Here is a 27,806-nt window from a genome sequence, read left to right as displayed (position 1 = left end):
TTTAGCCTTTGTTTACTTAAACCAGTAGTCTTCAGGACACGGATTTGATCGAGTGATCTCAGCCTGGTGAGACACGGCAGCTATGCAGATGTGTTGGTAGGAATGACTTCATTTTAGCATCGTGTTTATGCAACCCTTCTCGTGTGTGTCCTGAACAAGCCTGTGGCGTGCTGGGGACTAACAGAACAGTTTAATCATAAGCAGTGGTGGGGCTTTTTTTTTATCATGTCACTAAATAACCTGGAGCATGAGCAGTATCTGACTTGAGTGAAATGTTTAAAGGGCAGGAAACCTGTCTAGCTTGTCTAGATGTCTAGCAGGAACCTCCTCCCACTCTTCTTCAGTTGGACTGGGAAGCCAAGCAGTGAGGTAATTAGCGAGAAGTTTGCAAGGAGAAGCTTTAATATGCATATATATATATATATATATATACACACACACACACACACACACACACATATACAAGAAAAGAGGGCATGTAATTGATGGAAATATAAATCTTTTCCATGTTAAAAACTTCAGTGTTTCAGCGTAGTAGGGAAATAAAATATACGGGGTAGGTTTTCACTTTGGTAGGAGAAGTGGAAAATGACTGTTGTCTCTGGAATTTGAAAAGGCTAGAGCTTGCAGTCAGCAGGGCTGCATTATTGCTGTCAAGCTGAAAATCCTGGATGCTGTTTAAGCAATGCCATATGCCCTCCTGAATTGTCAATTGAAAAACAAATTGGGGTGGGGGGAACTGAAACTGTAAAGCTCTTTTCAGAACCCCATCTGGACTGAATAAAAACGCAAGCGCCCATTGTGAAATTTAATGTCTGATTGAATTTGGCCTCAAAAACATAACACTAGTAGGTCTGCCATGTTTTGTTTTGGTGCAAGATTGATTTTCTTAGCATATTTATTTTCTTTGTGCAAGTCAGATAGGGACCCTGTGTGAAAAATCAGCAAAACATGCAGCTAATGTGGGTAGAAATAAGAAACGTTTTATCAACAATACTGGTGCGAGTTGTTTCAGGCTGGTAAAGCTGCCATGTGTGCTGGTTGTGTGTAGCTGTATGGTTTTGGTCACGAATACGTGGACAAAGCACTCTGGCCTTTTCCACTGAGTCTAAAGAGGAATAAGGCCCAGAGTCAGCATCTGCCTGATGATGGCTCCATGGGCAGAAGGCTGATTTTTGGCAATTGTCCTGAGACGAGGAAAAGTTTTAAGGAAGTTCCTAACCTGTGATCCAGAAAATAGGCAGTTAAATAGGCTTTGATCCATTCCTGGAAAGAAACAGGTAATTCGGACTATTTCTGAGCAAGTCTGTGAAAAGCACCAAAGAAAACAGCCAATTTACAGTAGTTATAAATTGTCCATATGGAGATTTTCACCTCCAGTGGAAAACTTGAGGGATCTGAAAACCAAGGAGGCTGAAAACTCATCAGGAATTAGACTGAAAAATAAGCTCTCAGTTCCATTGCATGCAGTGAAATTACATAAATAGTGATTAGTAAAGATATAAGTTGTAGCCACAATCATATTAGTACTGTTATAGGGGAAAGAGATGAGGCTGAGTTGTGAAAGCTCGTACTGGGGCATGTGTATAGATTTCCATTTTGTTCAGCTGAAATTTAGCTTACCTTATGTTTGAGCTTATGTATGGTGGGAGACTTTGGTGAAGTTTTTAGGTTTTTTGTTTGTTTGTTTTTCTCCTCGTATGCTTGTATGAATAAGGCTTTCTTAGAAATGCTCTCATTAAAAAACCCTTTCCAGCTCCCGCTTGTTCCCCCTCAGTCAGGTCTGACTGTCCCTGCAGCCTACCAGCCCTGCTAAGTGTCCATTTCCTGCGAGTAAGCGTCTGATATGCAGGATGCTTCTGAAAAGTGATCTTTCCTCCACTTTAAAAAGAGAAGCAGCTTTTTTATTTACTTATATAATTAAAAGTGGTTTAGGTCTCTAAGGAGAAAATTACCTAGACAAGTTACTGAAAAAAAAAATAAAGCTTAAGGAACCATGAAATAAAAAGGAAAAAAACACCTTTAGGTAGCATTTTGTTAGATTTAATGTTTCCAATGGATATGTTCATCTCAGCCTTCGGCAGGTGGTATTCTTCAAGTTACATGGGATGTCGGAGAAAGTGTAGGAGGGAAACCAAGAAGTGTTGGTGGTGTCTGGCCACCAAGTCTGGCCGTGGCTGAGCTCTGCAGGTGGAGAGAGGGCAGGAAGGGAACGGCTGCTTCTGGCTCTGTGGTGTCTGGGCCTGCAAGAGCAAAAGGAAGGGGACATCCACCTCATCTTTATTAAATCATAAGAAGTAATTTGGGAAGAAAAAGGGAAACTTCTGTGTCGTCACTTGGAAACAGAAGATGTAGTTTGAGGAACACGAGGAAATTCAAGCGCAGCAATGGAAAACAGGTTTTAAAAAGCAATTTTTAAAAATTTTTAATATTCGTTCAGGTAATGCAGATATATGCAAGAACCAGTGCATCAAAATTTGGGGGGGAGGGGGCAGAGTTTGTGAGGTTAATAATTATTTGTAAGAATTGAGAATATGATTTTCTATTTCACGTCTGCTGTAGCATTCCTCATTGCCTTCAAAACCAAAAATTGATATTTCCCTGTGGGAAGGGGTATGTGTGTGTTTACCTGATGGGATCAATAGAACTATTTTAGTAGGTCAAACTACGGTGTAGTGAAGGCTATTGCAGAAATCTGTGTTTCTGCAGAACAAAATGCATGTATTCGAGGTTGCCATAGCAAAGATTTTGTCAGCACTCTTGATTAGAGGCACTGACTTGAAAAGAACGTTTATTCAATGATACCTCAGTAGCTACTACTTGGTTGCTGCACTTCTAAATACTTTTCCTTAATATTTTTGACATAGTCTTTCTTTGAACATGAAATGTAGGTTGCTGGCAATAAGGTTGTGCTGTAAATCAACAGACTGCATGAAAATCGCCTAAATTACCGTGATCTCTCTTACAGTAGGAGGAACAGCAGCAGCAATCCAGAAACTGAATGTATGTCAAGTAGGTGTATGTGTCTGGGCACATCTCAGTCCAAAATTAACTCTCTACTAGTGCTGAATGTTTGCAAATTCTTGGAAACTCGGAAGAAAAGATCTGTAGTCTCTGTTCACTGTTTGCTCCCATTTGACTGTTCTGTGGATACCATGAGGTTATAAATTCTTGCATGCATCTGTGATGAGGTTGAGGGGTTTGTACTGATGGGTCATCCACTTTCAGACCTTTTTGTTTTCACAGCCTTTTTCAGTGTATTAGAAGGGAAGTGCTTATCTCTGCCGCCCAGCTACTCTTGCAATCTGAAAGCTGTGCCTGTGTGACATTGAAAAATATACAATTGCTAGGTGGAATTATTGGGGATAAATTACACTCCAGGTAACCTCCTTTAGCTTGTCAGGAATTTGTCACAGAAGAGCTTTTTGTTGTTGCTGTTCTAGGTTGAATTTAGATTTCTCCCCACCTCCCCTGCTGTTCTTCTTTCTGCTACCCACCTCCCCCATAGCTCCCTTCCCTCTTTTTGCTTTGGAGGGGTGCACAGAGACATTAGCAGCACTGTGGGAAGAAAGCCTTGAAGCTCAGAGCCCACGCTACGATAGAAAGGGCAGCGGTTTCTTAGGGGGCTTTCTGCAGAGAAAACATCTGTGCTTTGGGGGCCCTCTGCTCTGCTTGCTCCTGAACAGGCAGAAGGCAGCAGAAACGGAGAGAATGAGAGGGTAACTGCTGGAGGAAGCAGAGATGTGGAGAAATAAATAGGTTCAGATGGGGATAGTTAATGGGCAGATACTGAGGACTGTCTCTTCTTCAGAGGAGGACAGATAATATATGTTATTTTCTGCTTCTAGGCTGTGTGTTCGCAGGCTTAACAAGCCTTTTTAGAGATATTTATGCTTCTTTCTCTTAATAGTACTTGATAGTATGACCACTGTGTGGCTAAGAAGCCTTTTTTGTTGGTGTGATTAGCCATTCAAATGCAGCACATCGGTGTTTGTGCCTTTGTACCCTGTGGATCAAGGTGCTGACTGTTAACGCAGATCTAACATTAGAGAGATGCAAAACCTGTATTTACTGTACAAAGGGATAAAATGAGACGGGTGGGTTGTGTGTCATGCACGTGTATTTGACCTTCATTGATGTTCAAACGTGTTTGTAGCCGAAACCTCTGCAAGTGGCCTTGGGGATGTGCTCCCCAGGCACGAGGGCAGGTGTCCGGAACCAGTCCCAGGGGGCAGCACGCTGCAGCTCAGCCAGGAGTCCGCTGCCACGTGCCTTGGGTCGTGCACTGCGAGCTCTTCAGCCCATGAGCATCTAAGCTATTTTGCCAGATCGTTTTTGTCGCTGTACACATCTTCACCTTTTCTCCCCATCTCGTTTCTTTCGGAGCATTCCTACCTTTTCTGGTTGTTCTTTACTGCAGCTGAAAGAAACGTCTCCGTCCATCACCAGAATCTCAGGAGCTGGAGCGTGTTCGTTCTCCTCTCTGCTGGGCCTTGCTAGTGCCCTGGTAGGAGCAGAACGGGGAGGGGAGGGGAAGGTAGAAGAGGAATAAATAACTTTTTGTATTCTCTGTCATGCACATTTGCTTTTCCTTACCCGTTAGCATAAGGTTACCTATAGTGGGTAGTTTTTGCATTTCTGCCGCGTGGCTTCATTTTCATGTGACTGTTTTAAATAGTATGTTTGCATGGACCTGAAAGAGCCTTCTGTCTTAAAACAGATGAAAACTTCAAGTCCCTGTTTAGTCAGGGAAAACTTGAGGCTAAGATGGCTGCTTGTGGTGCTGCTTCTCAGACTGCTTGGAGTTATAAAGGAAAACAGAAGCGGAGAATGATTTTATTCCCTATCTTTCTGATATTAGGTAAATGTTAACGTGATTTTTTTTCTTTTTCATGGATGAATTTGTTCTGGATAAACAGTGGTGATATCTTTTGTGCCTTTCAAACTGAAACTAGGACTACAGGAGGGAGAGAAGCTGGTAATGGAGTGATTTAGCATTTAATTTGGTGTTTCTTCTATGTGAATTGTACTTTGGTTTGTGTGTGTTTTTCTGCTGTACTAAATTCTATCAAATTCGTGTCAGCTTTGTAGCCCTAATTCACATCAGACTGGCTCCCTGCTTGGTCCTCTGAATACAATAGTTGATTTGATAAACTTGACATTCTTCCACAGGGGACTAGCTGCTACGCAGGGATTGTTCTGCTCATTATACTGAAATTACCTTTGAATGATTCTCTTAGTTGTTTAGCAACAACTTTTCCAATATTTGCATTTTTTTGATGTATTTTCTGGCATTCAGAAATTGGAGTGGGTGTCTGGAAATAGACAAATTAGCTGCTTACTCTTAAAATAGGTCATACTTAACGTACATTGAAAATAAAACCATATGTTGTAATTTTTCGATGCTACTGGTTTTGTTCATGAATACGTTTCTTAGTCAAACAGTTAACTTTGTTTAAAATTTAATTTTCATTTTCAGGTTCTGTAGGGTAACTCATTTGATTTAAAAATAAATTGCTGGACATTTTCTGTTTAATTATACTGTGTATTCTTAATAAATTAGGAGAGAGAAAAATTAAGACCAACTTATTTAAAGACTGGTTGTGCCATTGACTTCATATCAAAGTTTAGATTTCATTTCCTTTTAATTTTAACTTTAAAAAAGAAAACTGTATTTGAATTTGGAGATGTACAGATTCCTGAAGGAGATATTCTACAGCAGTACATAGCTATTCTGCCGTGTGAGCAGTGCCCGTCTGTCTCTCACAGGACTGAATTTGCAGTTTGTTCTGTCAAGCCTTACTTGTGTCTGATATCAGTCAATGTGTTTAATTTATTTCATTTTTTAAACAATTTTAACGTGGTACACCAATCAGAGTTGCATTGAGGTCTTTTTTATTGTTTCTGTAAGCCTTTTTGCTTTTTCTCCTAGATACAGCTTTTTCAAATGTAATGTTTCAAAGTAGCTTTTGTGTAGCTTTAGTTTTTTTTTTTTTTAAATCAGCTTATCGGTAATAAAATACATTTTCTTTCCCTTTTTGTTGTCAAACTACCTCTATAAAAATATGTACATATTCTTTATAGCTTCAATGTTGGCAAAGCTTCCAGATAGATGATTGGATATGTTTCAGATGTATTTCATTAACTGCACTGGGTGTGGGAAATGCACGTAGATCAAAATCATCTGTTTAATCTCTGTTTTACATTGTTGCGTTCCTGTTACAGTAAAACATGAATTTTGAAAGGCATAGCAGTGTAAAGATCTTGTTCAAAAGCTCCCTTAATCAAAGATTTACGTGTGATTATATATACATCAGCAGACTTCTGTTTTGAGCAAGTGCACATTGAGCTAATAGAACAAGTCATATAAAATAGTGCTAAGTTATAAAAAGTCGTGTGAAAGCTACATAACTGAATACTGATCTTATAATGATTTACAGCTGGAAGAACAGAGCTTGGAAAAAAGATGAATTTCAGACCCAAAGGAGTGGCATTTTTTTCCTACCCTGAGCTGCATCAGTCCAGTGTTACTTGGAGGTGTGTAGATGTGTTGGGTAGGCAGGAACCAGAGCCCCCACTAGGGAGACAAAGGTGGGACTGACACAGCAGAGGAGGACTGTCAGTAAGGAGATACTGGGATACAGGGAAGACCCTCTGGTCTTCCAGGAGCTTTACATAGATGCTCCATGTGGTGTAAGGGCTACCAGAACAAGAGCACAAACCAAGCTTCCAGTGCAATAGGGAGCTGGAGACAGGCGTGCAAAGAAGAATTTGGCAGCTAGGAGATAAACAAAGACAGCAAGGGAGCACGAAGCCCAAGTACCTGAAACGAAAATGGAGGGAGAAAGGAGAAGACATCATAAATACAAGAGATGCTAACAAGGTCCAGGGAATAGTGAAAGGTGAGAAAACAAGATGCATCCGAGACGTTAGCTGTCAGGATGGAAGCAATACCTCTGTCATTATTTGGAACAAGCAGAAGTACAAATTGGGGCTCTGTTACTTGGGGCCCTCCTTCCAAAGCACGGAAACTACAGGATGGTTAGAGCTTGTGAGGAGCTAATTTAACAAGGTGAAATGAGGAACAGTCTTGCCGGGTGGGCTCTTTGGGGTCACCATGCTAAAACTGAGCCAACAGAAAGCAGCTTTCCGATTAGAATTCATCTCCTTGGTCTTGTTTTTTCCTCCCTTCTGAAATAATAGTCATTTTTATATGGATACATTTGGTGGAGATTTCCAGTGGACTGCCTAGACTGGTGCCCAGATTTTGAGATATTTTTTGTGTTTAACATTGTTAAATTTAACAGTTAAATAGAAGACCCAGGTATTTGCAGGTAGTTTGGTTGATTTCTTCCATTATATGTTATGCCACATCTGTTAAAAGTAAATACTACATGCGATGGAAGTGCTTGTTTAGGTGTCTCGAGCTTTTTGGCTCCAGAGAATTTTTTTTTTTTATAATTTTCTTTGAGAAACCTATAAATAACTTGAATCATTTAAGTCAAGAATATTCAGAAAGGAAGACCACATGGTTGTGCCGCAGGTAGGTTCAAAGTTAGAAGCTCCTTTGGCCCGCTCCCTGTGTCAGGTACTTGGAAGTGGACAGAGTGGTAGCGCTTTGGGTTGCAAATCCTGTGTCACTTCTTACTCCCTGGTATAATCCAAGCTTATTCTCTAAGCAATAAGGGCAATATTTACCACATATTATGAAGTAATTATTAAATGCAGTTTATTGATTAAATTTTATTTTATTTTTAATTAAATTTTATTTTATTTTTTAAATTAAATTTTATTTTATTAATTAATTAAATTATTAAGTGCTGCAGTAGCAGCATTTAGAAATTTAGGGGTAGTTGTTATCATTTTTTTTCTGACTAATTACACAAACTATTGTTACTCCTAATCTCTAAGACCATTTCCAGTCCACACAATAGTGTTAATGTTGCACCTCAAATGTCTGTGTTGACTTCAGAGTGTCCTTTTAGGATGTTTTGTCAGTGGGTTTTGAGAACTAAAAATATGTCGTGATATTCGTGTAGGTGCTATTTTCAATTTTACTTTTAATGTTTTGAATAGTTTCTTTTCTGTTAGATTCAGTGCTTGTTCTTAAATTTGTCTGGCAGTGTTAAAGTATTTCTTTGACTAGGTTGATTAGAAATGAGACTTGCTATCTGTAAATAAAATATTCTGTGGCGTCAATCCTAGGCAGTTGATCTTAATAAGAAAATATGTACATCTGTGCTCTAGTTAATAGTTTCTATGAAAAAATGTGGTCTGCTCTGTTATTTGTATTTGTCTTTGATCAAAAATTAAGTTCCTTATTTTGCTTTTAAATCTCCTAACTAAATTTTAGCCCTAGAGTTCCAAGCTGTTGCTATTGGGGTATGTTTTTTTTGTCTTCTGAAACCATCTTGGGTCAAAGCTGAGCTATATTAAGCCCATGGGCGCTAAAGCCAGCTCTATGTTTTTGTGACATTAAGTGAGCAGTAGCAATGTTGTGGGTTGCTATTGAGAAAATTGTTAACACAAAGCTGAAAGTTCTTGCTTCTAACCTTTTCTGGCTAGGAAACTTGACCAATACAACATAACTGCTGTAATTCCCCATTTATACTCTTTAGGCAATGTATTGTAATGCTGTCTATTTGCAGAGGCCAGCAGCTGTTGTAACATTCTTAGGTTTGGGATTTTTATTCCAAATACAAATTTGCTGCAAGCACCTTTCAAGCCTCAGTCATCAACCTCTAATGGCTATTGCTAAGGTTCTGTGTTGCTACTAGAGTTTCTTTCATCAGTGGTTTGCAATGACTTGCAATAATTTACACCAGTCTTAGTGCAGGAGGAGCTAAAAAAATGAGTCTGATAAATAAATGAATGTTGGAATGACAGCTGAGCCCTACAGCTCAATGTCCAAAGTCAAAACTGCAGCTTAATATTCTTGCCAAGCACAGTCCTATAGGCAATTATATGCAAAATGTGGAACAGCTGAAGGAAAAGTTTGAAGTCACTGTGCTTGTGGGTATTAGCCATGTCAACAACACTAGTAAGGGTATGGAAAAATGCTTGAATTCTGGTTTTGGCAGGCAAAGAGAAATCACATTAAACTAGCATATTGTAGTGTAAGAATGAAGAGTCTGTGTTATATTAACAGCTATGTGCTCTTAAATTTGTGTGTATTTCACTCCAGTTTACTGCTGTCTTTGGTTTTCTTTGTGCACGCAACTCTACTGTAGAACAAATTCGCCTCTAGAATAAGGACTGGGAGTCAAGATGCAACTGAGAAACTGAGCCAGAAGAATTAACAAATTTCAAAGCAGAATTTTACTCTCTTGTCTTTTCTTTCTTTCCTTTTTTTTAATTTTTCCTCTCCCCAAAGAAGATGAATAATGGTAAAAAAAAAAAAAAAAAAAAAAAATCCCTCCTCATTTTCACCTATAAACCTAGCCTTGTTCAAATACCAGAAAATGGTGGTAGTAAGAGGGGAAAAAAAAAAGGGAGGGGATGGGGGCAGGGGCACGCTCATTATTGCAAGTATAATCTTGAAAGGCTTGTAAATTAACTAATGCTTTCACATCAGAACAAGTTAAAGAGGCTATGTCAATAAAACTCCAAACTTATGTTCAGATATTATAGAAGCATGCTTGTACACATCTGAATGCTAGCAGTGGTATTGCTGTTAATTTCCATGCTTTGTCTGAGCATTAACTGCGTTTCTTTCTAATTAAACTTGTTATGGTAGTTTCAGTTGCATTTTAATAAATACATTTCTTTAGATAAGTCAGGCTACTTAAGGCTGGCAAGGGTAGCCAGATGAGGGGGAGGAATTGGTAGAGAAAATGATACGCAATTTAGTCCCTTTGATCTCATAGTCACAGAATCTCCATTACTTTGTTTTCCAAATGGTTTGCAATATCATCATCATAACTGTGCTGTTTCTTTTGCTTGATGTCCTTCAGATCAGTTTTTAAGTGAAAATGATGAAGGACAGTGCAAATGTGAAAATGATGGGCCTGTTATGGTCCTTTTCTTTCCATCATTCTCCTAGTGCTTAGTGAGAGACTGACTGAAAAAGCATCTTCACGAGTGCAAAAGGTGGAGTTTTTCTGCAGCAAGATGGATTTCTGTGGTCTTAACCAAGATTGAAGTTGCTAAATAGCTCTCTGGGGTTGCCTTCTTGATTATGTAAAAGCATGAAAAAGTCAAAACAAAAAATCTATATTTTAGGGTGGAATCCTTTCATAGAAACCATAGGCATTGTGAATAATTACTCTTTTCTTATTTTTTTTTGGTCTTTTAAAGGCATAGTTCTATATGTCCTTAAGGGTAAATTGTGCATGTTTTGTGTCTTTCAGTGCATTTAATCCCGGTCAACCCTATCAAGGAAGATGGGTTGAATCCTAAGAGCCGAAAAAGAATAATGCCTGACTTGCTAACTGAACCTCCTGCAATAGATCCTGTTTACGAAGCTCGTGTTTACTGCAATATTCCTACCATTGCTGAACGCAGCATGGAAGGTAAGCTTTCTGTGTGCAAATGATAATTTAGTGGAAATGATGTCTTTGTGCATTGTCACTTCTTCAGTGCTTGAAGCAAGGTACAGCAAATGCCAGCTGGTCGATGAATTATGTTAACACATTCAAAATGCACTGTCCTTTTTTTAATATCCCCTTTGATAACTTGATTTTTGGAAGTGGTTTCTGTTTCCAGTCAATGGTCAACTGGAATTCTAAAATTGGAAGGGCTGGAAGTGATACAGATATAAACTATAATATTTATTACACGTGAGCTGCGTTGCAAATTTTATTATTAATGTCTGAAAAACAATTAAGTTAAAATTCTAAAAAAAAAAAAAAAAAGACAAAACCAACCAAACAAAAATCCCAAACAAACAAACAAAAAGAATCAATTCATGTTGGAACTCCAAACCATTAGACAAAGTCAACTTGAAGACATGTTTGTGTTCTTCACTTTATAGTGGTTGCAGCATGAATTCCCTCATGTACATATCCCACTAACATAAAATCACAAACTAATATATCAAAAAGCTCCAAATTAAGTGTGCTGCAAAATGCATCATTACAATTAGGTGTCTGGAAAGAGGCATCATAAAAGTGGAGTAGCCTTACTGTGTTGGCTGAGACCAGTGCTTGAATAATTTCTTGTATGGCTTTGGGACTTTGGATGTACTATGGAGAATGTGCTGAGTACCTAAGTCTTATATAATCTTTCCTGTGACAAGAACTCATCATCCCTTCTGGGGTTTTTCTTTCATTGTAACATTAATTATACCTATGTTTTTTCTTAAATCTTTTTTTTTTTGCTTTAGGTCATGCACCTCATTATTTTAAACTAGTATCGGTTCAAGTGTTGATTCGACATGGAGATAGGTATCCACTATATGCCATTCCCAAGACAAAAAGACCAGATATTGACTGTACATTGCAGCCTAGCAGGTAAAATTTCTGGCTTATACCATTACTTAATGCATGTTTTGCTTGATAATTATTTTGTTCATCTTCAAGCAACAATTTCTGCAGCTTAAAGTATGGTGTGGCTTCTGATGTTTGTGTATTGTGGTGGATGAAAGTTGGAGCAGGGAGGGGAGTTGTATGACTGGTGTACAGTACTTCCTCTGAAACAGGAACTGTTAATTATTACCAGGTCAGATCAGAATAAATTCCATATATTTCTATAAAAAAGCCAAAGCTACTTAATTAAGTATTTAGGTTACCATTCTTCTTAGATAAGCTTCTAGACACTTCCAAAATGTTATTGCAGTGTTTGAAAATATCCCTTCCGTTTCAGCTATGTGTGTTTCCTTTTGTGTGAACACAAAAATGTCTGGGTCACTACCACAGGAAAATTGATATTTGCGTTTTCTGATAAGTAAAAGAAAAAATAATATAAATACAGGTTTTCAGAGTTTCCTCTTAAATTAATGATTTGTCTCAAATTTCCCCCGAGAAGTGTGAAACAAATAAATTTAATGATAAAAACGCAAGCTAAACAAAGTAAACTGTTTGTTACTTGAAAACTACACGTATACTGTAGTTAACATTCACTCACACTGTCAAACATTTGATACTTGTGTCTGTCATTAAAATGTCACTTACCTTTCTGTTTCAGTGTATCATGCTTCTGTCCAACATCATGTCTTCGTAGTTTGCTGATGCTTGTCTTGATACCTGAATCAGTTTGAGCTTCTTCTAGAAGAACCTCTCTTTCTTGTTTAGAGCTTTTCATTGGTAAAGATGAAGTATATTGCAGAGCAGTAGAAATAAACAGGATGATTCAAGTCACCAATCTTGGTCCTAGCTTGCTTGAATACATGTGTTTTTCTCTTTTTAAATAGGATATACGGTATTTTTATTATTTTTTTCCCAATAGAGGACTATCCAGTGAATGTTTACTGAATGTTTACAGTTGAAGGAAAAACATCAAGAAAAACTATGAGACATTAATAAAATCTCTTGGCAACTTTATACTGCTACCCACTCAACAGCATCAGGTGTGCAGCTTTCTGTGACTGGGAGCTGCAACAAATTTGTGTACCTGCATTCACTACTAAGGGAGGGAGCATAGCAGGCCTCCTGATCTACTGGTATACAAAGCAGTGCTGATGTTACCATAAATACCTTTTTTCCCAGAATAGCATGGAATCTTTTCCTTTAAAGAAATATGATGTTCTTGCTTTTCTGTTGTAGAATTATTCAGAAGTAGCTTTGCTCTGTCATGCTGAAAATGTAATGGCATGTTGAAAGTGCTTTTCCGAGTATTAGATCAAATATGTGCTTCTTGTCTGAATAAATTAATGGGCCATTTTCCGTAGAATGTTAGTAGCCTCCTATCGAGAGCGCTTGTGATTTTATCTTTAAAAAGGTAAAGGTAAAAGAAATCGCCCTTGTGAATAGATATCCTGAAATTTGCAAGGCTTGCAGTGCTGTCTTCAGTTGTTGTCAGTGTTCTAATGTTATCCTGGCACAAGTAATTGAAAAATAGCCATATTGCTGACCAAGCTACTGTTGTGGCGGGGGGGTGACCCTACAAAAGCTTGAAAGCGTGAGCAGTTTTAACCCATCTGTGTATGTGCACACATGTGCAAAGTTTCAGTACCACCTGAACTGTAATATTCTTTTCTCCATTCTAATAGTGAAATTAAGCCTCTACTGAAGATCTGTGCTTTTAAAGAAAAAAATCTTACATGTTTTATGTTTGTTCTTAGTCTTATACAATATTCCATAAATATACACTTTTGTATGTAATATATACAAATAAATACTTTTTAAGACTAAAATGGGATGGAAAAGTAGACAGGAGAAATCTGCTTTTTATAGCAAACATGGCACCTGAATTTAGAAGATAAAAATAGCTTCTAATTTTGTTATTTTTAGAGTGTATATATGTACTCATATCTTAGCTACTGCTTAACGCAAGTATCAAAATCTTTTGAAAAGATACTGCTTTTCCAATGCCTGTCATGAACACAAACCTAAATATGTTTTTTTTACTGTTATTGAGAAAGTTTTTACATGTTACAAGTGACTTGGGTCTTTATACGTAGTCCAGTTTTTTAAAGACCTTTCACCTACTTTTATGTTGACTCTTCTTCTTTATTCATACTTCAACTTCCACCAAATGTTTGTTCTGTCAAGAAGTGGCATTCTCAAACATCCTCCAAGAGAAGTTTGAATTGTTCTGAGAGGTGCCCAACCCCAGCAGTGCTCTGCAGCCACTGCAAGCTAGCTGTCTGCCTGAGATTCAGCACGCCACACCGAGTTTGCAGACGGACATCTCTGCCACAGAGTCGTGTGCCCAACTAATTTATTTAACAAGATGGAAAATGAACAATTTGTTAATAGCTGTGATAACATTTTTAATGATCTGCCTCTAAGGGGTGAGATTATTTTTAGAATAAAGTACAAAGTTAAATAGTATGATCCAGGTTCCTTTTGGAGTTCTTAAAGGCTCTGATCTTACTCAGTGTCTGTAATGTTAGAATGTATGTGAGAAATCTTTATTGCGGAGATGTGTCAATGTTGGATGAGTTGCTGTGTTTCTCAGTGTTACAGTGCCACAAGAGACCTTGGTTTTGTTTCTGTTAGAAAAGCTTTTACAGGTATTTCTGCAGTTTCAGGCAAGGAATACAACAATGTGAGAGCCATGCAATCAGGACAACTATCCACAAAGGGCAAGGCAGTAGTGCAGCTTTTGCCACTGCCAACAAGAGTGACCAAGTAATGCAGTTAAGAGGGCACAACCTAAGGATGTGAGGAGGCCAGCAGTATAGATGCCCCTGGCTGTTACTAATTTATGAAGCATGAGAAGATCAATGTACAAATCATATATCCACGAACGTTCACCACCAGTAAAAATAAGTAGAGAACAAAAAGACTTTTGTCTCCTTGAGAACAAAGTTTATGAATCTCCTGGCTGACTTTGAAAGGACAGTAGAAAGATTAAAGGAGTTGGCTCTGTACCATTGTTTCCTGATGGGTTAAAGCTGACCTTTTTGAATAAAGCTAGAATTGTTAAGGTTTCTGTCATTATTTTTATGGAATATTTATTATTTTAACATCAGGAAACTATTTGCTGTGTTTGGCTGTCAGGCTTATATTCTTTTATGATGTAAATTTGGTGCTTCATTGTAAATGTATTTATATTGAGAGTATTACAAGGTATATAATTGCTACCTTTGAACTGGAGGTTTATTTATGCTTTATAATTACGTCGAGATGTCTGATTAAAAGTCTGGCTTGTTTAAGCTTTCTCTATGTTAGTTTCAGATAACAGACTGAATATGAGCAGCCTACTTCTTTATTCGACTTAGCATTCAGCTGTTGGAATTCATTAATTAAGCAGATTATGCTACGGCCCCATGGACTTCTAATGGATATGCAGAATAGCCTTGAGGTCACACTTGGGTTTTGCGAATTATGGATTGTGACATATAAGTGTGGAATGAATATAAGCAAATGGATTAAATGCTTTGGAGATTCCTTCCATCTAAAACTTTGATTAATATTATTTCCATTGTTCTCGATGTAAATTTCCAAGGGGAACTGAATAATACATATACTCTCCCCACCCTCCAAGAAAGCTATTAGAACGATGTTAGTGAAAATCTGTTCATTGTGGTGTTTGCTTTCGAGGGAATAAATTAACCTCCCAATTCCCTCCCCTTTGTACCTTACTTGTTGAGTGTTAGAAATAACAGGTACACAATGTGTCTTCTTTGAGTTTTTATCTGAGATAGAGAAGAAATGTTTTCCTGAAATTGCTAAAAAGATTTCAGAGGACTGTTATAACTTAATAGTATGCTCGGTTAATTGTCACGTGCTTCGAGTGTTAGTAACAAACATTTGAATTTTAGGTTCAATATGAACACGTCTTGAAACTGCCAATAAATGAAAGAGGAAAGTATGAGAGAGGCGAGTAGTATATTGTGAGCTAAAGGAGGTGTGGATTTTACTTGGAGTGAGGTCAAAGCATGAACCAGACCACAGTTAGGTGAAGAAAGATCTCAGGGCCTCTTCTGACTTCTCTAAAGACTCAGAAGAGGAGTGAAGTAGACTGGATCACTGGGCAGTTTGTTATAAAAATGTACAAGCTGCAAGACTTTTATGAACAAACACCCCCCCCACAAATACTAACACTGTCTTTAGGATCTCTTGTGTAGACTACTGTAATCCGTTGTTAGTTTTAGTGGCTCTTTTCATTCACTTGCGTTCTAAAAGAGAAACAGTATAGTCCTTTGACTAAGACTTATTTTGGCTACTTGAACTTCACAGAAGGCACAGAAAACTTCACAGAAAGCTTTTGTTTGGAGTTACAAAAATATATATTTTTTGCCTTTTAAGTGGAAGAGCAAATGGATTTGTTTTGATGCAGTTAGCAGACACAATCTGGTATGACACAGCTACAGAGAGGTGATGTTCATTTGTCAGAAGTTTGGTGTGTCCCTGGCATGGTCACGTTTACTTGCCCAGTGACGGACACACTGAGGTTTCTGCAGCTCCTTGTCATAAGATTGGTCCTCTTGGCTCTTGCAAATTCTGTGTTTGCTTTAAAAAAGTGACATTTGCATGGATAAATGGGATTTTTTGGGGAAAAAAATCTCTATTGTATTCATGTCCACGTCAACAAGTTCTTTGCCGAGGCATGTAGATCTCCTGCAGAGTTCCAGAGTGCAGTGCTGTCAGAGGACAGCACTGTGCAGTAACAGAGGTAAGAGAAATAAAGTTTACCTCTCCTCAATTTTGCTAAGCATCCGTAATCTGCTAACTGGTAATTTTCTGTTGGATTAACTATTCGGTTTTAGGTTTTAAATAAATGACTGCTTAGTAATTGGTCTCAATAATTAGTCTTCTATTGCAATCTCTCTTTTAATCATAACCTTGACCAATGTATTTTGTCTATCTGTAGCATCTTATAAGGTGGTGAGGTTATAGTATCTGTGCCACTCTTCAATTTTTGTGAACATGGAAATTATTAAAAAAAATGTAGTTGCATGTAGTCTTGTCAAGGTAATATCTTTCCACATCTGTTTCTTAAACACTGTACTTCATCTTAATTAGATTAACCTTGCAATTGTCATAGATTTGTAGCCTCAAATTTGTAGGTGGTTCAAAGGAGTATTAAGTTTAATGAGTCAGAGGACAGATTGAATGCTGTGGTTTGCTGAACATCACGTTTGAAACGAGGCTTAAACTGTACTTCATTATACACAGTAGAAATAAGTCTGTGGTTTAGTGCTCCAATAGCTTTGGTAGGAAAGAATGTTAAAGGATTACAATGGATGAAAATCTTTCACAAATAGACAATATAAATCATTGGTAATATATTTCTGAGTGGTCCGGGGACAAATAGCCCTGAGAAGCACGGACTGTTTTCTTCTTGCTCAGTGAGTTAACTCTAGTCTGGCATGGTTGATGGAAAATCAGACATCTGTCTTCATGCTGATTTCTTTTTTTAAATTATTTTTAATAATAATAAGTTGTACTTATTTATTTATTAAACAAAGATAACCTTGCTTGGAGAGATGGTTCTACCAAAAAAGGCTTCCATGCACTCACAGTCCGAGCACCACTTTATCTAGGGGCAGAAAATCCCACTGGCTCCTGTAGCAGTTTCTAAAGAGTGACACTGGAGTCTTCAGTGGGGCTGGAGGAGGGCAAAAGTATCCTGTAACGAAGCTTCTCTGCTGCTGTACAAGCAATGAGCTCTGTAGTATGTTTGAACTTACAGTATGTTGAGCTGCAGGAGTTCTGTGTCAGACCTCTGCACATATGTAATGGATGCAATAAATGCATTTGCTTGTATGTTTCTGAGATGCTTATTTTGTGCTGTGGTGGTGGAGTCATACAAAATTCCTTAGCAGAATTTCTGAGGAGTCATGCACACATGCTCACTCTGATACTGTATTTCTGGCTTTGCTGTGCTAATTCAGAGCAACCAGCAAGTCAGTGTTTGCTTCTCATGGGGAAAAAAAGAAATAAGTCTCTTTTTGTATCTGAACTTCTCAAGGAAAAAGGAATTTCTCAGTGAAGGATGTCAGCTCAGTTGCTGGCAGAAATACATATGTACTTCAAATAGTTGCACAGTATGATTTCTTTTCACTTACACGGGCTCCAGCGTAGCAATAAGGAGATGTCATATTTCAGTATTAAAGCTTTTTAAGACCTTTAGAAAATAAGATACTTAAATGTTGAATAAGGGTTTAAATATTGGTCCATATTAATGCTAGTGTATGAAAACTACACTGTTAAATCTGGGATCTACTGTCCCAATGTTTACTTGGAAAAAAAAAAAGACAAGGTGAATTTAATATTCAAGCAAAAAATAACATCCTCAGTTCTGTTACAGATAAACATTTTATTATACAACAATAAAGTAAAAGGCAAATTAATATTTGTGAAAAATAGGAAATAAAAGTTCAAAAACAGGAAAGTGTATGGCTATTACTAATGATGTTAAATAATAAGATATTCCCTGTTCTGACAAAATTTGAAATACTTACTGTATTCATACATTCCCAAGTGCAGAAATTTACCATCATAGTGTCCAGCAAATTACAGTAGATGTCTTTTTAGTCCACTTTTATTTTCTGATAACTTTTATGGGAATACAATTTTAAGGATATTTCAGTCTTTTCAACTATACAACTGAGTAATTTTCTTTGCTTGCAGCTCAGATGGTCCCAGCAGTCTGAGCTGTGTTGCCTAGATACTCTGCCTCCTGCGGCTTCGGTAAATTGGCCAGTGCAACAGCGGGATTCGTATTCTGGATAAAGGGGAAATCTTGGGGTGGGGACGGGGAGTCATTTGTTAGCTAGTAGTCTGAGTGGTGCAGCAAAAAAACAAACTTATTTTTCTTAACAGCAAAAATTGTTCTGTTTTATGCAGTTAATCAGGAGCATTGCTGGTGTATTCAGAATTGTGGTGCAGATGTGACAATGACATTAGGAACACAAGCGCATTACAGCCTGAGATGTCTGTCCCATTCAGGCAGAATGGCTCGTACTTCTGTTGTCTGATTTTTTTCTTTTTTTTTTTCCATGAAATATATCTAACAAGTAGTAGGCTTTCATTTTATGTTCAGAAATGTGTCTAACCGTCACATTTTTAATTTGTTTCTGCAAGCATGTGTTTAACTTGTGCTCACTTAAATAAATAAAAGCTAAAGTTAAGCAACTTGCATCTACATACATATATCAAAAGCTATATTAATACATTGGAATGTAAATTTTATCAAGTCCTGGATACTAGTTGGTCTTGTCTGACACTTTTTAGACTAATCTTTTTGCACTGCACTTATAAATGATTTTCTTCCTTCTTTTTGTTCTTCCTTCCCACAAGTGAGTGCTGACTTTCATCGGTCTAGGTCTGATTCCAGTAGAATGCAGGTTTTTGTAACCTAAGCAGCAAAAGAAGCAGAATGATGGATAGTGCAGGTTTTTTTTTGTTTTGTTTTCTGATACATGTATTTGGAGAACTTGCTAATTAGGTAACAATGTTTGAGGAAAGTTGGTTGACATTTTGCCCATGTTTAGAGCCATATGATGTGCAAAGTTTAAAAAATCTAAACTTTTCTGTTGTTCAGCCACGGGTGTGCTACATCTGTAATAAGCTTAAAAAACCATTTGTTAATGGCTTTTATTTAATATTCTCAACTTAATTCTTCCATTTTGCGCTGCTGGGCTGTAAAAATAGCAAAATGTACAAAAAGTTATTTTTAAAATACACATCTGGAACTGGATTAAGCTTTGTTGGGAAGCCTCAACTGATGCAGAAGGCAACAAATCCTTTTACATGACTCTGCTTCTCAAGTATTAATCTTCTTTTGAGTTATTAAAATCATACTATACAGAAGCAGCTGTGAATTTAAGATATAATTTGACTGGTTTTTCTTTTGATTTGAAGTTTTTTCCTTTTTAAAAAGGATTTAAAGAAATCCCAAACTTTTGTATGTTTTCGTCTCATTTTGCTCATTTAACCATCGTCTTACTGGCAGTTGTACCATAATTTAGAATAGCATTTTCTTTGCAAGAAGTTTGTAAGTTTGTTAGTTGTCTTTTTTCTTTTTCCCTCTTTCCTGAAGGTAAATTAAATACTGGCAAATTCGAGTTTTATAAAATGGTAAGACAATGTAATTTCAAAGGCCTACCTTTCTGTTGAATGAAGGACTGTTTCGTATGAGATGTCCTGTATATACTTGCTGTGGGCATAGCTCTGTAGTAGGTGCTTTCTCATTTAAGAGTTTCTCCGTTGGCTTTTCTATGTAAGCATGGAATCGAAATTCACCAGAACAAAGATATTCAGACACTTACTTACACTTTAGTAGTTCTATTGCTCCCTCTTGTGGTTTCTGTAGTTCAGGAAGATTTTTTAGATCTGAGTTTTTTGTATCAAAGCAGAACGTTTTTCTAGCGAATTGTGAATGTGAACAATAAATATACAGCCCAGACTGCTGTAAAAGTTCTTTGACAACATTTATATTTTTTTTCCAAATTATTTAATTTATAATTTTCTTGTGAGCAACATCAAAAAAAAAACCAAAAAACAGATCACTGTTCAGGATGAAAGTCCAATTAAAATGGCAAGCATCTGGGGCAAAAATGGATTGCTGAACTGTTTCTGATTTAGTTCTGCACAAGAGTAAGGAGGTGGCTTTGTACCTCTGCCTGTGTGTGGATAACAAAGAACATTTCTTCACAGAGGAGAGATGAAAAAGGAATAATATAATGTTTAACTGTGGTGGGGAAAGATAGCCTTGAAGTACAATCTTATATGTATTGTTGTCTGGGGACTTAAGTCATGCATTTTCAATAATTCGTAAAATGTAAGTGTTGACTTCTAACAAAGGAAACACTGCTTATGTGAAGTTCTGTTGTGACAGCGGGGTCAGATTTTTTATTATTATGATTATTTTCAGTTTAAATCCCTTTTGATTGCATTGCTTGGAGCATTTTTTTGTGTATGCCATTTTAAGCACAACCATACACCAATGAACTGGAGTCTGTCTTGTATTTGAAGTCCGCAAAACAGTTTAGGAGGTCTTAAACATTCTTTCGTTGGCTTGGATTCTATTGCAGTGAGTTAACCTGGACTTTTTGCTTATATCCTTTTTTCCAATTGTATTGTTTCCTTGCATTGTGGAGGTATTTACAGTCAGTTGTTGTTACTACTTTTGCATTAAAATCAATACACTCAAGTACAGGGGTGAAAATCTAGCTTTCTCAGGCAAGACTATGGAGCTCTGCAATAGCCTTTTCTTCCCAGTCTCTATCAAGCTGGGTTGGGCAAGCCAACTTTCTGCAAGGATTATCTGTGCGTGTGCAAGAAGGGGCAAAGTGGTCACATTGCTGCATTGTCCTGCCAGGATTGTGCCGATTACATGCCACGCTCTCTGGGGCACTGGCAAGGTACAGAGGTTTCTTGGTACTCTCTGTTCCCAGGTTCTTTGGGTCATTGCTGAAGTGTCAAATTAGCAAAGGCTTGAACTACTGTTTTTTTTGTTGTTGTTGTGTTTTTTTAAGGTGTGAAGGAAGCACTTTTAAAGAGGCAAATATTTTTTCTCATAACATTCTTTTAGCAAATATTGTGTTTGAGGAACAACGCAGAAATGCAATTGTGTTATGTGCTAAGACTGTGCAGAGGGGTGCTTCTGCCTAAGCTTTGCTTTGCTCAGAGGCAGCATTGGCAGTAGAGGAAACGTGATGGATGTTTATGGAGTGCTTGCACAGGGACATGCAGCGTACTTTGATTTGAAAAGTTCTGTTGCCATTAATGAGATGGTATTCACGTCTGTAGTCAGAAGTTTGAGTTACATTTGTAGAATGCGGTTTGATCACGTGGGCCATTTTAGTTACTCCTTCTGAAATAGTATGTATTCAACAAGGTTGAATAAAATTGACAATTTTGTATTGCTATTTCATCAGATTCATCTCTTTATCTCTAATTTTCTATAATGTTTTATCAACCATATAGCTAATTCACACAGGCTCTTGAGTATGCCATAAATATTTTTTTCTTATCCTAGGACATAGTTTGATTTAATCTTATCTATTTAAGGTGTCCAGCAGTGCTGGACTCTTTCTTCTTGGATAATAGTACAACACCCAAAACAGTGGGCTCTGTTTTCAGTTGGTGCCACTGGACACTACTTTGCAGGTATCATGTGATTGAGGCTACATGCTTTTCGATTTGAAGCCTGGAGAAATTTGAAGTCTGAGATTGCAGTCAGCATTGTATGTTACAAAACTTGAGAATTCCCACAAGATCATCTACTTACAGTACTGGTTAGTTGAACCCCTTTAGATTGTTAGTGCTTTTGGCTGTGTTGTTAAAGTGCAGTAGGACTTCAGAAACTGGAGAGATGTTTGTTCTTTCTTTTTTTTCCCCAAGGATTTAAATTTAAAAAAATCACAAAAGTATTACTTCATTTAAAAAAAAAAAAAAGGAAATTATTTTCTGAAAGGTATCGTAATTTTAACATGCCAAGACATGTTTCCCTGTAGCTCTTTGGTATGAAGTGGCTGGATTTCTTCTGCGTGCTTGCAAAAGTCTTGAGTAAGAGCAGATGTTGCCTCAGTGGGAAATAACATCTCACCATGAAATTTCTGAGCTGACATTCTTGGAATATTTAACTCTTTGAGCTGTTTTTCCATATGCTTTTGGAAGTTTTCACATTTTGGTTTACCTCTTCAGGAAACCCTCTCATCCTCAGCTGGAAGCTTTCATCAAACACATGTCCAAAGGGTCTGCAGCCCAAATGGATGGTACCCTCAGCAGCCTGCCTCGTTACCCTAGCCATTCCTTTTGCGAGATGGGAGAGCTTACACAGACGGGTAAGTTTCCGCAGCAGCTTTACATTTCCCTCTGCTCTGTTAATACAGTCTGCTTGAAACAGTATCTCTTATTTTTCTTTATATTGAGACAAATGCTCTTCTGTGGGAAGCTCCTAATACTGGTCATAACCTAGGTTTTGCTGGGGTATGAATAAAGTATTAAACTCTACCACAAAAGTAGTGGCAGTTCTAGAAACTGGGCATTGTCATGTAGCCTGCCTGCGTTCTGTTACAGATTGATCACCCTTGACATCTCTTCTAACTTTATTTTTAACAAGTTAGAGCAACTTCCATTGATGTTGCCCCCCACCACAAAATTGCTTTGTCACCCATGTGAAAAATGACATTGCTTGATCCGTCCTGAGGAAGACCTGTTTATCTCCTGCTGATTAGTTAGTGAGTCAGAAGGGCCTTGGAACATTTGGTTGCCAGTTTTCACTTGTGATGTAACGGTGACCACTGCAAGAGATTCAGATGTAACAGACAAATTTGATGTTTGTATTAGGGAAGGAGAATAACTATTTTAAACATCTGGTGCTTTTTGCTTTTGCTTTTTTTTTTTTTTTTCCCTCCTTAGCTTTAAACACAGTTTCAAGAGCATTAAGGAAGCTGGGTTGATGTTTGTTGGGCTGCTGGTTTCTGGCCTCTTTATGTATATTTTTACCACAGGAAAATGGAGTTTTTCACATATATCTGTCATTCCTGTTGAGCTTAGTTATTGGGAGAAAGGGTAGAAATGCCAGCACTTAAAGCTTTGAGACTTCCTCAGTACTGCTGAGAGGGAGGCTGCTGACCTGTGCTAGTGAATGTATACTTCATGCAGTCTATCCACACCAAGAGAGCAGGGATATGGGAGGTAGCTGGAAGTGCTGCAGTCAGGGAGAGGAGTGCGTAGAAGGAAGCACGTGGAGAGCTTGGGGTATTGTGGTGCTGGGCTGTTGGGACTAGTGACAGGGACAAGGGGGCTGGGACTGGAGAGGCAAACTGGAAGCAGTGCTGGATCAGGGCTGTGATAAAAGGGGCATTTGGGAAGGATCTGGGACTGCTGTCAGCAGGTGATAGAAAATATGAGGGGAACAAAAGGTAAGAAGGAGAGAGGTATAGAAATAACTTTGTAAGGAACGGATTTTCAGAGGTTACACAGCTCAGAGTTGTTCGTGTTTTCTACCCAGAATAACCACCTGAACTGATAGAAGTCAAAGTCAGTGTATTTGTTTGCTGCTGTTCTTTTTCTGCATGTGTTCATATCAGTGCTTCAGAAATAACAAGTGCTTGCCCACAAACATGAAGAAATATAACTCTTACGCAACTGGACGGAAATGGGATTGTGAAAAGGGTTAATCATATGTTGATTTTTCTCTTCTTTTCCTTTATTTATTTTGAAACTTTGCATTAATGGTACTTTTATCCTGCATCTTTTCAATTTTAACATTGGTCTGTTCCGTTTGATCCCACTTTTAACTATTATTCTTTTTTCCTAAGTACCAGTGACTGAAGGAGCATATTGCAATGGATCTGGGTAGTCAACAGATTTACAGACTGACCAGACAGAATGAAATCAGTGTTGAAGATTTTGGGGGTTACTGCCATTTCCCTCTTGCTAATTGTTTTTCGGAGATTCCCCTATATTTTTGAGTCCAAAATTGCCTGTCAAATCCTCATGTTCTCCTGCCCCACCAGAAGAAATACTTGTTAGGCATCAGTGTCAAGTCTTGCAAAGTGACCTCAGGAGGCAGCTTGTCAGATTACTAAGGAACTCCTACTGACACAGCAGGTTGCAGGTGAAACTGGGTTCATCATTGCGCACAGCTTGTGACTGAGGTAGTATTTGGGACTCCTATTGCCTGCAGCAAGTTATACAAATGTCCTGGTGCATAAAGGGCTCATACGTGTTTGTTGGCTGCTGTGAGAGGATAATACAAGCAAGGTGGATTCTGGAGTAAGGGTTTTGGTGTGGGAGAAGGATATATGCCCTCCTCCATTCCAGCTGGGTAAAGCCAAAGCATTAATATAAGAACTACCAAGCAATTTGCGTACTTCCTGAAGGAAGATGGGGAAGTCTGATGCCATTGCCATACCTCACCGTACTGTTTTATGAGTTTATATGCTGGTTTACTTTCTGTGTATTCATTTCCTGCCTGCTGGTACTTCCACTGCCTGACATAAATGTGCAGGGAGCACAGCATTCACTGCCTGTCTGGAAAGCTGACTCAGGTGCAGTCTGGATCTACTGTCATAACCATCCTATTTTTATAGTCATTACACACATTTAGTCCTGTGTTTCTAGTCCAAAGAACAAATATTAAACTGCTAAGGTTTTAAACTAATTTTATGGAACTAGGTTTTTCTATCTGCATGTCAGTTTAGCTCCGAGAGATACTGAAAGAATAGCAAGTATTTCATTTCCTGTGGTTTTCATAGTAGTCAAGCACAGGTGAAGTCCAGTTCCTAACTTTTTAACTAACTGTGCATTTAACAGTAGGACAATAGCTGTATTTTATTTCCTCTAAAACTAAGAAGAATCTAATCAGGTGTTTTAACTTCTTTAAAATAAATAGTAAATATGAAAATTCTCTTTCAGGTGTTGTACAGCACTTGCGAAATGGACAACTATTACGAGAAATTTATATAAACAAACATAAACTGCTTTTGAGTGACTGGACAGCAAAACAGCTCTACTTGGAGACAACAGGAAAGAGTCGAACCCTGCAGAGTGCGCTGGCGCTGCTCTACAGTTTTTTGCCAGATTTTGACTGGAAGAAAATTTACATGAGGCATCAGTGGAGCACCATTTTTTGTTCTGGAAGCTGTGACTGTCCTATGCGAAACCACTACCTAGAAGAGGAACAGCGCAGACAATACAGCTTACGGGTGAAGAACAATGATTTGGAGAAGATATATGTTGATATGGCAAAGATAGTTGGCATTCCCACGAGGCAGCTGAGAGCTTCTAACCCAATAGATTCTCTCTTGTGCTATTTTTGCCACAATGTCAGTTTTCCCTGTACCAAAACTGGCTGCATTGGTATGGAACACTTCAAAGTAATCAAAAGACATCAGTTGGAGGATGAGAGAGAAAGACAGGAAAAGAAACTTTATTTCCTGTATGCACTATTGGCCACTCATCCTCTCCTCAACCAGACCGTTAATCGGCTGCAGCGTATTGCAGAAGGCAAGAAAGAAGAAGTATTTGTCCTTTACTCTGCACATGATGTCACGTTGTCACCTGTTCTTAGTGCCTTGGGCATTACAGAGGCCAGATTTCCACGATTCGCTGCCAGATTAGTTTTTGAGCTGTGGCAGGATGGGAAGAGACCCAAAGAACACTTTATCCGCATCCTGTACAATGGTGCTGATGTCACATTCCAGACCTCATTTTGCAAGGATTATTATAAACGTTCCAGCAAGCCAATGTGCCCACTAGAAAAATTTGTTAGCTTTGTCAAGAGGGATATGTTTTTAGTTTTTAACAGCACTAGTTATTATGATGCATGTCGTAGAAGACCACTGTAGGGAAGGAAAGTGAAAATATTTAACTTCTGTTTCAATGAAAGTCTGTATTTTGGTTGAGGCACAGTTCAGTCTTGTTGTTTCTTGTACCTGTAAGTACAAAAGGATATTGCTTGAAACCTTCTTCAAATAGTTTTATTTTCATTCAAACTGTAGATGGTCTCCAGTAGAAGAACAAATATTGAGGGAGTGTTATGTCTGTGTATGCTCACGTATGCTGTGTTAACTGTCATGAACTGATAAACCTCATGAGTTACTGTAGCCTTGGACTTTCTCTGATAGACTGACAGAGCATAGACTGATTTTCTCTATACTCCAGAGCAATACTTGGATACCATGAATTTGAAAACAAGAACAATCTTTTTTTTTTACCATCAACTTTCAATCACTTTAAGCAGCTGTATCAGGATATTTATAAAATTCCAGGCATCTGTGTTAAACCCCTCGTAAGATATTCTTAAAGCTCCCTACTCAAATAGAAGCATTTTAATATTTAGGGACAGGTCTTTAAAGCAAACTGTTTACCTTTACCTGTGCTTACATACTTGAGCATGTACAAATAAGTGTGTGCCTTTTTGACCTCACAGACCTACAAATACTAGACTTATGTTACCTGTATCAGAGAAGGGTGTACTGGAAAATGTGTGCAAAACTCTATTCTTTGATTGCACTTTTAGCACTTTGAATAGTTCAAACACAATCTAGAAATATGTAAAGGTCTTGTGACATTGAAGTAGATAGCAAACACTAACATTACTGCTAAATCTGAGTGGGAAATTAGCATTATAAATCAGTCTTACAGGGAAGTGTTGGGCTCTTTCCCATTGTGAACATGCTCAAGCTGCTGTGCTATAAACAAAACAGTTTTAGGAATTTGATATAGTGGCTGCTTGAGACAGCTTGGCTAAACACTAAGAATTTTGTAGTTGACTTAGTATTTTTATGGACTAGGAAGCTCTTATTTTGTACGATCAGACTTGTACACATTGCACTGTGTGTATTTATAACACAGTAGATCTTTCTTACTACTTCAGTTTGTAAAGAGCTGTGAAAAGCTGACTTTTAGACGATTTTTTCCCTTGATCAGGATGTGCAGACTTAAGTATAAACTGTCTTTTATGGGTAACTTGAGCAATGAGTATGTGTGAAAACTTGTATTCAAACTAATTTCATCTCTTTAGGAGTAGTAAATTGAGAACCATTTTTTAATAGAGGCTATAGAAATTTTATAATTCTGGAGGTTTTTTACACATCTAGAAATAATTTAGTCTGTGACTTGTGATTCAGTGGTGCTAGTTTATCAAAGGAAGTGTAATTAAGCATAGGTTCTCTAACTGTTGGTATTCCACTCTGTTTTCAATGCTGTATTTGAACACGTTTCTTTAAATAAAAATTTGGGGACTCTTTGTATACTTGTGTGATACATTTATTCTGACTTCCTCAGCTGTTAGCAATAACAAGCTTAAGAGTATTTTGTTAAGATGCTTGTTGTGCCAATAACTTCTGCATTGGCTCACTGTAGCACTTCATATGTTCCGGTTCCCAGTCTGAGGAGAAGCAGGTAAATACTTGATCAATATCAAATTAGAAATCACAATAGCAAATTTGGGTCTGCTTTATCTCATTAAAATGTGTAACTTCTGAAAAGGTTTTCTTTTTGTCTAAGGGACTGACTGTTAATAATCATATGTGATTGTGTGCTGGAGGGCAAACAGGAAGAGAAAATACTACAGTTGAGCTCACTTTTGTATAAATTGTGAACTAGACCATTTGTCTAAAATAAACACCAAATGCTCCAAAGAATTTTTGAGCTGTCTGCAAAAGGCAGCTCTAGCTCTTCAGAGTGTTACCTGTTGGAACTCTGATGCTCTTTGGTGAACATTTACAGGAATGATGCTGAAGTGCAGAAAATGTTACCACACGCATGCTATTGGTGTTTCGCATCTGTTCTTTA

The 27,806-nt window shown here is 37.8% G+C and overlaps 1 protein-coding gene across 4 annotated transcripts in view; it reads left to right on the top strand.

Annotated features, from left to right (window-relative positions):
• PXYLP1 (2-phosphoxylose phosphatase 1) overlaps positions 1-27,262 on the top strand; it is a 54,204-nt gene extending 26,942 nt beyond the window's left edge. For 2 of the 4 annotated variants that reach the window (XM_035545158.2, XM_050712440.1), the window contains 4 exons: positions 10,350-10,511; positions 11,324-11,450; positions 22,203-22,342; positions 24,924-27,262. In XM_035545158.2, coding sequence (XP_035401051.1) covers positions 10,350-10,511; positions 11,324-11,450; positions 22,203-22,342; positions 24,924-25,855 — 1,361 coding nt within the window. In that variant the 3' untranslated portion in view covers positions 25,856-27,262. Of the gene's footprint in view, positions 1-2,988; positions 3,013-4,720; positions 4,862-10,349; positions 10,512-11,323; positions 11,451-22,202; positions 22,343-24,923 lie in introns of those variants that run through there. The other 2 variants (XM_035545157.2, XM_035545155.1) reach the window with 2 other exon arrangements.
• The last annotated feature ends 544 nt before the right edge of the window (positions 27,263-27,806 follow it).

The sequence above is a fragment of the Cygnus atratus genome, chromosome 9, assembly GCF_013377495.2.
Source record: "Cygnus atratus isolate AKBS03 ecotype Queensland, Australia chromosome 9, CAtr_DNAZoo_HiC_assembly, whole genome shotgun sequence".
NCBI classification, from domain to species: Eukaryota; Metazoa; Chordata; class Aves; order Anseriformes; family Anatidae; genus Cygnus; species Cygnus atratus.
This window is presented reverse-complemented; position numbering and strand designations above follow the sequence as displayed.